This window comes from Lemur catta, chromosome 14, assembly GCF_020740605.2.
Source record: "Lemur catta isolate mLemCat1 chromosome 14, mLemCat1.pri, whole genome shotgun sequence".
Taxonomy (NCBI): domain Eukaryota; kingdom Metazoa; phylum Chordata; class Mammalia; order Primates; family Lemuridae; genus Lemur; species Lemur catta.
The window spans coordinates 65,677,260-65,691,117 of record NC_059141.1 but is presented as its reverse complement, the minus strand read 5'-3'; the positions used below and the strand labels follow the sequence as shown (position 1 = coordinate 65,691,117).

At 35.2% G+C, this 13,858-nt stretch overlaps 1 protein-coding gene across 3 annotated transcripts in view; it reads left to right on the top strand.

The window, feature by feature from the left end:
• The window catches only part of PARG (poly(ADP-ribose) glycohydrolase), a 120,066-nt gene that overhangs the window by 90,949 nt on the left and 15,259 nt on the right, over positions 1-13,858 (top strand). For all 3 annotated transcript variants that reach the window (XM_045567977.1, XM_045567975.1, XM_045567978.1), the window contains exons 14-15: positions 4,797-4,875; positions 6,579-6,687. In XM_045567977.1, coding sequence (XP_045423933.1) covers positions 4,797-4,875; positions 6,579-6,687 — 188 coding nt within the window. The remainder of the gene's footprint in view (positions 1-4,796; positions 4,876-6,578; positions 6,688-13,858) is intronic.

Below are 13,858 nucleotides of genomic sequence, written 5' to 3'. Positions count from 1 at the left end.
TTCTGATTTGGGTGGGGCAAAGGCAATATATGCAACCTAAACATTTGTACCACCGTAATATGCTGAAGTAAAAAAAAAATAAAAAATTTAAAAAAATTAAAAATAATATCTCATATACAGTTAGTATTCAAATTTTTTAAAAAGTTATTTTTAAGAAGCAGTGTGCTAAAGAATAGACTGTAAGCTCTAGTATTGTTTAAATCTTTAACTTTTTATTATGGAAATTTTTAACATGTAAAAATAGGGTATATCATAGCTTTATATTTATGTGTTTTTATATGTAATGTGTATGTGTGTATATGCAATTTTAGACTTACAGAAAAAGTGACCAGAATAATACCTAAAATTTCCATATGCTCTTTACCCAGATTCACCTGTTTACATTTTTGTCCCATTTGCTTCATCACTCTCAATTTTGTTTTTCTGAACTGTGTGAGCATATTAGAGACATTGTGCCCTCGTACCCCTAAATATTTCAATGTATATTTCCTAAGAATTAGGATATTCTCTTACATGAGCATAGCACAGTTATCAAAATCAGGAAATTTAACATTGATACAGTATTGTTAGCTAAGCCCTAGTCTATATTCTAATTTTGTCAGTTATCTCAATTATGTCCTTTGTAGCTGTTTTTTTCCCCAGTCTTCAACCAATCTAGGTTCATACCTTGCATTTAGTTGTCATGTGTTTTTTAAATTGGAACACTCTTTCAGTCTTTCCTTGTATTTTTTCACCTTGATATTTCTAAAGCATATGAGCCACTTATTTTGTATTAATAGAATCTCCCTCATTTTGGGTTTACCTAATGTTTCTCTCTAATTAGATTCAGTTTATTCATTTTGGTAGGAAGTCCACTGAAGTGATCCTGTGTTTTTCTTTTTTTTTTTTTTTTGAGACAGAGTCTCACTCTGTTGCCTGGGCTAGAGTGCCATGGCGTCAGCCTAGCTCACAGCAACCTCAAACTCCTGGGCTCAAGCAATCCTCCTGCCTCAGCCTCCCGAGCAGCTGGGACTACAGGCATGTACCACCATGCCCGGCTAGTTTTTTCTATGTATTTTTAGTTGTCCAGCTAATTTCTTTCTATTTTTTTTTTTTTTTAATAGAGATGGGGGTCTCATTCTTGCTCAGGCAGGTCTCGAACTCCTGACCTCGAGCGATCCTCCTGCCTCAGCCTCCCAGAGTGCTAGGATATTGTGTTTTTCTTAGAATATCTTTTGAGGAGACAAGTGATAATGATTTCTCCGAAAATTTATGATATAGGTGTAATGACTTGGTTAAGGTGGCATCCACCAGGTTTCCCCACCGTCAGGTTATTCTTTTTTCACTTTGTAATTAACCTATAGTTATGTGTTTTATATACTTTGAAACCGTGAATATCCTGTCCTCATCAAACTTTCACTTACTAATTTTAGCAGCTATTGATAATTTTTTTTAACTCCCATCATTCCTTCTACATTTAGTAGTTGGCATTCTACCGTAAGGAAGGATTTTCCCTTTTTCCTCATTTGTGTGTGCTTATTAATATTTGTATAGATACATGGGTTCTTATTTTATTCAATGGGTTATAATCCATTACTGTCATCTGTTGGATGCTAAATTGTCCCAGATTTGATCAGTGGGGCTCCTTCAAGTTAGCTATTGTGTGCCTTTGACATGTGCCCATCATTCTTTAATGCACTTCCTTCTTTGAGCGTTTCCTTTTTTTTTTTAGCACAGAAAGATGTTCTAGGCTCATCTTGTATATTCCCTGCCCCAGCTCTGAAATCAACCATTTATCCAGGGAGTCCTGGATTTTAGTTACAGTAGTTTTTAGAAACCAAGATTTGAACTAGGACGTATATATATATTTCACACACACAGCTATGACTTCGTACTGAACTTCCCATTCTCATCCAATATCACAGTGTATGTTGCAGTCTTCCCCCTTTCTGTATTTGGAAATCTCTTTCCCAACAGTGAAAAATGGGGCTCCCGATATCTTCTTAATTTATTTTCCCATTTGCTTAAGCCTAGAACATGCAAAAGGTGGTTTCAGAACTGCTAAACCATGTCATTGCAAAAAGCAAACCTGTTAAGTGGGGTTCACTGTTTGTTTACAGCTGTTTTCTTTTTCTGAAATAAGATTTGTACACACTGAAGTATACAATATTGAGTGTATAATGTGGTCAGTTCTGGCAAATAGATATGCTTTTGTATCCTACACCTCTATCAAATCATAAAATAACGTGTCCATACCTCAGAACATTTCCTCGAGCCCTTTTCTGGTCACTCCCCACCCCAGCCCCAGAAACAACCATAATTTTTATTTTTTTATTATAAATTGGTTTTGTCTTTTTTTTAGAATTTCATGTAAATATATATAGTATGTAGTCTTCTGTATCTTCTTGTGCTCAGCATAATATGAGGTTCATCTATGTTTTTGAGCATATCAGTGATTCTGTTCTTTTTATTACTAAGTAGTAGTCCTTTGTATGATCATGCCACATGTTTTGCCAATTTCTTTCTTTCTTTCTTTTTTTTTTTTTTTTGAGACAGAGTCTCTCTCTGTCACCTGAGCTAGAGTGCCGTGGCGTCAGCCTAGCTCACAGCAACCTCAAACTCCTGGGCTCAAGAAATTTTCCTGCCTCAGCCTCCCGAGTAGCTGGGACTACAGGCACGTGCCACCACACCCAGCTAATTTTTCTATTTTTAGTAGAGACAGGGTCTCACTCTTGCTCAGGCTGGCCAATTTCTTATTGAGAGACATTTAGATCGTTTCCACTTTTAGGCTTGTGATGGTCTTTTTTATATGTCGGCTTGGCTGGGCTGTGGCCACCAGTTACTCTTCAAGCACTAATCTAGGTGTTGCTGTGAAAGTGTTTTGTAGATGTGATCAAGGTCCACAATCAGCTAACTTTAAATAAGGGGGTTAATTTAATCACATTAAGCTACGTTGATTTAATTGCATTAAATAAGCAATTTTCTGGGTGGATCTGATTCAGTTGGTTGAAAGGCCTTAAGAGCAGAGCTGAGACATCCCTGCAGAAGAAATTCATTCTGTGGACAGCAGCTTCAGCCCATGCCTGAGAGTTCTAGCCTGCCCTTTGGACCTGCCTAGTCAGTTCCCATTATTGTGTATGCCAGTTCCTTGCCATGAACCTCTTCATATGTATTTCCTACTGGTTCTGTTTCTCTGGTTGAACTCTATTATGGCTATTATGAATAAATCTGCTATGAACATTCTTCTGTACAGTTTTTGTGGGCATACATTTTCAGTTTCTTTTGGGTAAAGACCTAGGAGTGGAATTTCTAGGTCAAAAGGTGGGATATATGTTTAATTGTATAAGAAATTGCCAAACTCTTTTCAAAAATTTTTGCACCATTTTATGTTCTACCAGCAATATATGAGATTTCTACTTATTCTGCATCCTCACGAACATTTAGTGTTGTCAGTCTTTTTGATTTTAGCCATTTTTTTGGGTATAGAGTGGTATCTCACTGTTGTTTTCATTTGCATTTCTCTAGTGACTAATCAAGTTGAGCAGTAAGTATTTCATGTAGTTGTTAGGCAATCGTGTATCTTCCTGTGTGAAGTTTATGTTCAGATCTTCTCATTTTTCTAAATTGGGTTGTTTTTGTTTTTATTATTGACTTATAGGAATTCTTCAAATATTCTGAATACATGTCCTTTGTCAGATACTTGTTCTGCTAATATTTTTCCTCCAGTCTTGTCTAAGCATTTTCCTAAAAGTGTTTTAATGATCAGAAGTATTTGATTTTGATTCATTCTAGTTTTTGTTTTTTTTTTAATTTTATGGTTATTGCTTCTTTATCTCATCTAAGAAATCTTTACCTACCATCAATGTCATAAAACTATTCTATATTTTATCTAGAAATCTTATAGTTTTAGGTTTATGTCTGTGTTCCTCTCAAAATTATTTTTATTTGTAGTGTGAGGTTGCACTTGAGGTTTATGGGTTTTTTTTTCCTATGAATATCTACTTATTCCAGCAATATTTATTGGAAAGACTATTCTTTCCCTGATGGATTGTTGTAGCACCATTGCTGAAAATCAGTTGGCTGTAGAAGTGTGGATTTACTTATGGATTCTAGTTCCATTGAATTGTTGGTTTTTCCTTAGGTTAAGATGAAGTAAGCATTTAACTTGGGTAGTTGAGTCCTTCGGTTTTCTTCTTTTCTCAGAAATTTTTTGTCTATTCTAGGTTTTTTGCATTTGCATATAAATTTTAAAATCACCTTAATTATTAATTTTTAAGTCTGCTGGGGTTATCATTAAGATTGATGTGAATCTGTATTTCAAAAATTAACATTGTAACAATATTGAGTCTTCTATCCCAAGAGTGTAGTATCTCTCCATTTATTTAAGTTTTTACTTTTTCTCGGTGATGTCTTCTATGTCTGTTTTTAGTCGTAGGTATTTTATATTTTTTGACATTATGGTTAATGGATTTTTAAAAAGTTTTATTTTCCCTTTGTTTGCTAATATACTGATATGCCTTTGATCTTCCTAAATTTATGAGCTATTCCTTTTTTTCTTCTCTTTTCCTGTCTTTCATTGATTCGTTAGGATTTGCTATGTAAACAATCCTAACATTTGCGAACAGGGACAATTTTACTTATTTTGTTTTACACTCTTTATGCCTTTATTTCTTTTCTTATTGACCTGGCTGGGGGGACCTTTAGTACAGTGCTGAATGGAAGTGATGAGGGTGGTAATCCTTGCCTTACTGTTAATCTCAGGTGGAATGTTTTTACCATTGAGTGTGAAGTTAATAGTAACAGATTTTATGTTTCAGGTACTGAACAGTACAGTGAATACACAGGCTATGCTGAGACATATCGCTGGGCCCGGAGCCATGAAGATGGGAGTGAAAGGTGAGTCTTTAGAATCGCATGGCTAAAAGCAAAGGAGTGTGAACTTGATCCTAATATACTCTGTATCCCTTCTACTCTTATTTCAGCAATTCAGCTCTCTTTTCAGTTCAGTATTACAGGTTCATTGACAGTTAAAACAGTATTACCATCTCCATATACCAAAATGAAGAGAGAAGATAAAAACCAAAAATCTAAAGCAAAGATAAGAAGGGCAGACTTCTCTACAGTTCTTTACCTACATAAGCTGCCAACTTAAAGCAAAGCAGTGGAAGTTAACTTCCAAGTTCTAACTTATTTAGAATAACAGCATTGTGAATGTAGTCAGTGCCACTGAATTGTACGTGTAAAACTGGTTTAAAAAAATAGCTAATTTTATGTTGTATATTTTTTACCCACAACTTAAATAATTAATAATGTAATATACCTAAACCATTAACCAGTACATTTTAAATGGGGGGGGGGATCTTATTTAGAATAGGTTCTGTTACTAGATAGAGCTTAAAGTCCTGGACCAGCTTATTTATTTTCCTTAGTTTTTCTATGAAATGAGTTAGATGAGGGAAACCTATGTGGGACAGTGGGCCTAATGTGACAAACCAGTCAATGACAGGCCCTTCTGTGAACTTTGCGACTGCTGTCTCCTATTTCTTCTTGAAATTATGTTTTTATACTTTGACATTCTTGCTTCCCCACTAAATTGTGTAGTTCACCAGAGGTAAATTTTTGCAGAAATGCTACCTGAAAGCGTGTGGGGTGTTTTGTTTTGTTCTGTTTTGTTTTGTTTGTGTTTTAACAAGAAAGCCATTGTGACAAAAAGAATCAGCTCTTGCCCACATAGCCATATCTGTGCCACAAACTTATTCTTTGTAATGTCTCAAGTCCAGCCTCTGGTTTCTTTCTCTTTATTTTGTTTAAAATATGTGGTTGCAACAAACAATTATCTATGTGGATATTTATTCCTGATAATTATTTGCAAACTAGCATGAAGGTTTCTATTGTTATTCTGCAGTGTGAAAAGTTGCTTGGCATAGCAATATATGCAAGTTTAGAAAGAGGTGAAATATTTGGAATTTTACCCATTTTCAAAATTATCATCTCAACTAGTTCTTCTGTTTCCACAGGCAACATGTTATTGTCTACTTTGATGTCTTTGTCTTTTTAAAAATAGTCTCTCATAGACAGTTGAGCATAGGAGGCAAAATGCTATATTGAATTATTTCACATTTTTTGTAACACTTGACTTATTGGGATTATCTCCTAGACAATATATGGTGACGTTACAACCCCAGTGATTTAAAGCAGATCTCTCAAAACAGAGTAGGAATGAGCTCTTGTCAAGGTACAAATGCCATATCTTTAGTATTAGAGGAAAACAAAGAACTCAATTTCTTTTGTTTGCTTCGATATCCTTTAACCTCTGAGACTCACTGTAAATGATATATCTGCTTAAAATATGTCATTCTGTTCTCTCTTAATAAGTTCTCATTTTACTGTTTAATGCCTGATAGAGCACAATATGTATGCCTCAGAATCTGAAAATAGAAGAGTATTTTCTCTCTTCCTGTGTTGCTTAGACCTACAGACACTGTTTTCTTTGTTTTTGATATTTTAACACTGCCAAAGTCTTGGCATCCTGACCCCTGTGAGGGTTTTGAGTGACTTTACCTGTTCCTCATCTTTCTCCCCTTTCGATCCTGTCTCAGGGACGACTGGCAGCGGCGCTGCACTGAAATTGTTGCCATTGATGCACTTCACTTCAGACGCCACCTTGATCAGTTTGTGCCTGAGAAAATGAGACGGGAGCTTAACAAGGCCAGTAACCTTATTTCCTAGTTCATCTGGCAGCTGTCATCTATTTACTGCCATTTTATTAATGCTGAAATTAATGCTTTCTGGTAATTCTTGCAGTGTCAGTATGTCTGCCCACAGCTGTCCTGATTTAATGGCTCTGTCAGCTTGTACAAGATGTACTTTCCATTTCGTAATTGTTTGATTAGCAGCCGAGGTTGCCAGATAGACTGTCGCTTGATATTAAACCCCACACATGCATTTATCTCATCAAGTACTTTTAGCTGCTTTGGAACATTATCATTATAAAACCATATAGAAACGAATGAGCCCGGAAAATTTTTTTTCAGACCTGCCTGATGTCATTTTCTCTACAAGGTATGCTGTCAGGATTTAAACAGATAAACCAAAAAAGTCAAGTTAATTATTGTCCTATTTTAGGTAAGATTCATGTTAATTGTTTACTGATTTGATGTAATTTAACACATTTATGATAAAATCTATGCTTTTCTGTGATACCTAGTGCTGTCTACTATTATCATTTTTTCTTTTTTATTGTAGTACAGAAATACAAAAACAAATCATACTTATTCAAATTTTCTCTACTGGTAACCATAATAAATAAACTCTGTTGTACAATAGAGTACTGATTTTGTTTTCTAGATTTTGTACCTTACCAAAATAGCTGAGATTTTCTTTAGTTCCTCAAATTATTCTCACAAGAAGACTGACCCAGTTCTGGAAACCATTGTTTGACTCCCATGAGTAGGGTTTAGTTTTTTTAAAATAGTACAGAGGTCTTTTTTTTTTTTTTTCACACCTATTATGCCATGAATTCGTAGGGAATAGGTTCCAGCAGCCCAGGCTCCTTTCCACTGGTTCTCAGTGTGCTTTTCTGGGTGGAGCAGGCAGACACTTCAGTTAAATCCAGGTACCTTTCTCTTTGACTTCCTTCTTTTTCTAATCATTTTTCTTCACGCATTTCAGGAGGCTATCTCGACTCTTACAGTGTATAATATGCTCAATGTGCACATTAATTTTCTTGGCAAGAATCTTGCCCTTGTTTTATCACCACAATACCAACAGCATGCTGGATAACACTGTAGACTCTTCCAGTTTTGCCATGGTGACATCTGTGGGGCATGCCTTTTTGAACAGTACCCATTCCTTTGATGTCTGCAGTATCATCTTTCTTGGAGATTTGCATGTATGTGGCCAAAGGAACAACACCATATTCTCTAAAAGGCCTAGAGGACACTTGTCAGGTGCCTCTCCTCTTTCCCTTTGTGTTTTCATTTTGACAAATTACTGGAAGATGGCAGTTCCAGCTGGAAGGTCCACAAGTGGAATTTGGTTGTGAGATTATTTATTAAGACAAACATCAGGATACAAAATCAGTGTACATAAATCAGTAGGATTTCTATACACCAATAACAGTCAAGCTGAGAATCAAAGACTCAGTACCATTTGCAATAGCTGCAGAGAAAATAGAATACCTAGGAATATACTTAACCAAGGAGATGAAAGATCTCTACAAGGAAAACTGAAACACTGAGGAAAGAAATCACAGAGGACACAAATAAATGGAAAAACATATTATGCTCATGGATTGGCAGAATCAACATTATTAAAAATGTCCATAGTACCAAAAGTGATTTACAGATTCAGTGCAATCCCCATCAAAATACCAATGTCATACTTCACAGACCTAGAAAAAATAATTCTACACTTCATTTGGAACCAGAAAAAAGCCCAAATAGCCAAAGCAATCTTAAGCAAAAAGAACAAATCTGGAGGCATCACATTACCAGACTTCAAACTATACTACAAGGCCATAGTAACCCAAACAGCATGGTATTGGTACAAAAGTAGAGAAATAGACCGATGGAACAGAATAGAGAACCCAGATATAAAACCATCTACCTACAGCCAGCTAATCTTCAACAAAGCAGACAACAATATACACTGGGGAAAAGAAGCCCTATTCAATAAATGGTGCTGGGAAAATTGAATAGCCACATGCAGAAGAATGGAACAGGACCCCTATCTCTCACCTGTCACAAAAATTAATTCAAGATATATAAAAGACTTAAATGTAAGGCACGAAACCATAGGAATTCTAGAGGGAAACATAGGAAAATCTCTTCTAGATATCAGCCTAGGCAAAGAATTTATGACGAAGACCCCAATGGCAATCACTGAAACAACAAAAATAAATAAATGGGATTTGATTAAACTAAAAAGCTTCTGCACTGCTAAGGAAACAATCAGCAGAGCAAATAGACAACCTATATAATGGGAGAAAAATATTCATAAGCTATACAGCCAGTAAAGGACTAATAACCAGAATCTACAAAGAATTCAAGGAAATCAGCAAGAAAAAAACAACCCCATTAAAAAGCGGACAGAAGACATGAACAGGCTGGGTGTGGTGGCTCACACTGCTAATCCTAACACTCCGGGAGGCTGAGGTGGGAGGATTCCTTTAGCTCAGGAGTTCGAGACCAGCCGTCTCTACTAAAAATAGAAAAAAAATTAACTGGGCAACTAAAAATAGAAAAAATTAGCCAGGCATAATGTTGCACACCTGTAGTCCCAGCTACTTAGGAGACTGAGGCAGATCACCTGAGGCCAGGAGTTTGAGGTTACTGTGAGCTAGGGTGATGCCATTGCACTCTAGCCCAGGCAATGGAGCAAGACCCTGTCTCAAGGGGAAAAAAAAAAAAAAAAGACATGAACAGAAACTTTTCAAAAGAAGATAGACAAATGGCAAATAAACATGAAAAAATGCTCAGCATCACTAATCATCAGGAAAATGCAGATTAAAACTACAATTAGATATCACCTTACCCTTGTCAGAATGGCTTTTATTAAAAAGTCCCAAAACAATAAATGCTGGCGTGGATGCAGAGAGAAGGAAATGCTTATACACTGTTGGTGGGACTGCAAATTAGTATAACCTCTGTGGAAAATGGTGTGGAGATTCCTCAAAGAACTAAATGTAGATGTGCCATTTTATTCAGCAATCCCACTACTTTTCCCAAAGGAAAAGAAATCTTTCTATAGAAAAGGCACCTTCAATCACATGTTTATTGCAGCACAATTCACAATTGCAAAGACGTAGAATCACCCTAAGTGCCCATCAGTTCAAGAGTGGATCAATAAAATGTGATATATGTATACCATGAAGTACTACTCAGCCTTAAAAAGTATGCCTTTTGCAGCAATTTGGATGGAACTGGAGACCATTCTAAGCGACGTATCTCAAGACTGGAAAAACAACCACCACATGTACTCATTATTAAATTGGAACTAACCGATGAGTACACATGTGCACAGAGGGAAGTAAAACTCTGGAAATCAAACAGAGGGGAGGAGGGGAGGGGCAAAAACCTACCTAATGGGTACAGTGAACACTATTTGGGTGATGGGCACACCCATAGCTATGACTCAAGCATTACAAAAGCGATCCATGTAACCAAAAACATTTGTACCCCTTTAATATTTTGAAATAAAAATAAGTAAATAAAAATAAAATTATTTATAAATTTAAAAATGATTTGTTAAATGACTTGGTTGATGATAAAATAACTTTTTAGACATGCTAGTACCATTTTTTGAGATAAACACTTCAGAAATTTTGTAAGTACATTGTCTAAAATCACTCAAAATATTAGATTGTTACATATTTCCTTAATATTCATCAAGTACTAAATAAATAGTCCAGTATCAAATCAAGTGTGGGGCAGATGAAGCCGTATGAAGCAGATGGGTTGATTTTTTAAAATGTGTAGTAATGTAGTTCTGTATTCATTTTCAGCCTGCCATTATTTATATCAGTATGCAATTACATCTAATTTATATATCATAAAAAATTCTTTTAAGTCAAATGCAGGTAGAATTTATTTTTTAATCATACAGGTAACAATAGTAAAAGTAATTGTCATTGAATGATTGCAAGGCACTCTACTTAGTGCTTTAAGTGCATTGTCTGATTTAATCTTAACCACCTAAGAAGGCATAGATACTGTTCTTATCTCCCATTTGAAGACAGTGAACTGATCCTTAGAAAGAGTTGAGTAACTTGTCCCAGATCACATAGCTGGGCAGTGACCAAACCCTAAATCCAGGCTCCCCAACTTCAGATCACATTTTTTAAAATGTAAATTCTCCAACATAGAGATTACTGTAACTAGACCAGACTTTCAGACTTTCTGTGATTCAATCTTACATCTTTGAGAATATTCCCTGCCTTTGGTGAACACATGATCTTCTACAAGCATATGCCTGGGTCACCTCTTGTGATCGTAAACTTATATTGTGAGCAAGTTATCTGTTGAGTGCTTTTCTCAAGATCCTTTTCTGTTTGATATACTTTTTCAAGGAAATCTGAGGGTTTTCCCCCAGCCTATTTATTAAATTCCCCTGAGACAAGAAAATACCACATGTGTAAAATAGCCTATCAACACATGGGCTAACATTGAGAAAGCAGGCAGCTCACGTCCTGGCACATGAGAAGTCATTCAATAAATGTGTATTCTTTCATTCACTACTATATTCCCCAAAATTTGTTCTTTTAGCAAAGGATTAGTTTTTTAATTCTTCCACTGAAAAAGGAAAAAGCAGCGAATGATTTTGTTAAATACCATTGACAATTTAATTAGAAAATGAATCCAAGTAACTTTGGGACTTCTAAATCAAAGTATTCCATCCCTTATTAGTTACATTTATCTATTAAAATAGATTTACAAATGTTAGTACAAGCAATAGGAATTTCACATAAACCGACAGTATAACTTAGAATATTTAATTTACTGTTTTATATCTCATGTTTTGTAAGCTTTGGTTCAAAGCAGAAGTCTTTATTGAATTACTTTAGAGATGACTTGCACAAGTCCACTTTTTTTTTTCGTGCCAGAGAGGAAGTAGGGAGGAATAGAAAAACTATTTTTCTAATGAAGCAACAAAGCATAAGACCAGTTTTCACTATCAGAATTCAGTGTGGATCTCTGAGCTCTGGGGACCTATTTGCTACTTTTAGGCATCACTCATCAGATAATAATTGAAAGGGCCATCCCACAAAGTGCTTTATTACCTCTGGCAAAGATCTGTTCCATCCAGGCTCCACCTATCCTGTTGGACCTGCATCATGACCCACAAGTAGAGTTAGTTGGTTTTTAAAAGGAAGGAATCAGTCTCCTTTTATCTAACTGCTACTGTGAAGCAGTGTTTAATACTGTGAAAGATCAGTTGGTTGACATTCTGAAGGAGAATTATCTTTGAGGTTGGAAAGATTTATGACTCCAGCTTGTAAAAGTGGCAAATAGCTCTGCAAGAGAAGAAGGAAATCACCTGGAAAAGTTGTATTTAGTTATGTTAGACTCGTTTAGGTAAGATTAAATAATGGATATATTTTGTGGCACCTTCTGGATCAGAAATTGGACAAAGTGGAGAGATACTCCCAGCAGCAAATTGCCATCATTTACTTTTTAAAAAACTTGATTTGTTTATTGATTTTTTTTTTGTTACTATCCACCACTAAATTTGGAATGGGTTTGTTATTAAACCAAAGCTTGATAACAAAAGCAATCAATACTTGCTACTGATATTTCTAAGAAGTTAAACATCTGATGATTTATAATCTTTTCTTAAAGTATGTATCACTTTACTCTTTAAGAATGTTAGTGCAAAGTGTGTCATTTCTAGTGAGTTTCCCTGTAAGTTTCTCAATATGTAGAATCAGAATGACCATGAGATACCTAACCTAATCCTGGATTTTACACATGAGAAAACTAAGGTCTGCATACTTTTTTCATTTTATATTGCATTTGGAAATAGTAAAAACAATGTACTAATGTTACAACTACTTTAAAGACAAAAAAGTCATCCATAATCCTACCTTTCAAACATTTGTTTTCATTTTTGTGAAAATGAAATTTGGTTTCATATAAATGTGCTCAAAAGTTACTTATAACTTTATGTTTTACCTATTTCATTTAACCATATATTGCAGTTGTTTTTCATACTTTATAATAATCATCAGAATAAAATGTTTAATAAAATTGGGTGGATTCAAATACAGTACTGTAATTCAACTACTATCCTTACTTTTGAACAGTTAGGTGGTCCCAAGTTCTTCTCTGTTATACATAAGGTAGGAATAAACATCTTTGTACAGTTTGATGTTTCTTTAAAAGAAATTTACAAAAATGTTATTATTGAGTCTAAGGATAGTTTTAAAGCTCTTGATTAATATTACTTTATTCTCTTCCAAAAGATCCTTAAGGGTTTCTTATCATGGTTGTTTTTAAGAAATCACAAAATACTAAAAACCGCAGGAAATCAGTATCGGTATCAAGTATGTATTAATTTAAATTAAACAAGTATAATAAATTGACTTCATATAAATAAGCAAATTTTTAGGAACAATCTTATTAAATTATTAATCTAGCAAGTAGTATAATATATTTACATGATAATAAAAGACATTCTTTAAAGTCAAGCATAACTTGATGGGGGTGTGTTCTGAGAAATGGTCGTTGTGCACACATCATAGAGTGTAGTTACACAAACCTAGGTGGTATAGCCTACTGCACACCTAGGCTATATGGTATAACCTATTGTTCCTAGGCTACAAACCTGTACAGCATGCTACGGTACTGAATGCTATAGGCAGTTTTGACATAATGTTAAGTTATTTGTGTATCTAAACATAGAAAAGGTACTGTAAACATGCTATTAATATTACAGTCTCATAGGACCACAGTTGTATATGTGATCCATCATTAACGGAAAGGTCCTTATGCAGCACATGACTGTATATCTACTTGGGCCTGCTGAAATTTATATTGAAGCCAGAGTTCCTTAAGTGTATGTGCACATATTTGTGCTAAACTATTCCCCTGGGTACTGTCTCTTTCCTGAGCCCAGTTCTGGGCCTGTAGATTTTTACACCAATTTGCATTGGTCCGTTTTCCACTTTCTTTGCTTCCATTCTACATCTCTATCTGTACTACTTCCTGGTCAGTCTCTAGTTTTTAACTTTAGATACTAATATTTTCCTTTTTTTGCTTCCCAACACTCCCTTGCAACCTTCAAGACTCCCCCCTTTCTTGCTTCCCATCAAAACTCACTCTGAGATAGGAGTGCTCATTGGTATCTTCTCCTTGCTATCCTGAGATATGAATGCTTCCTC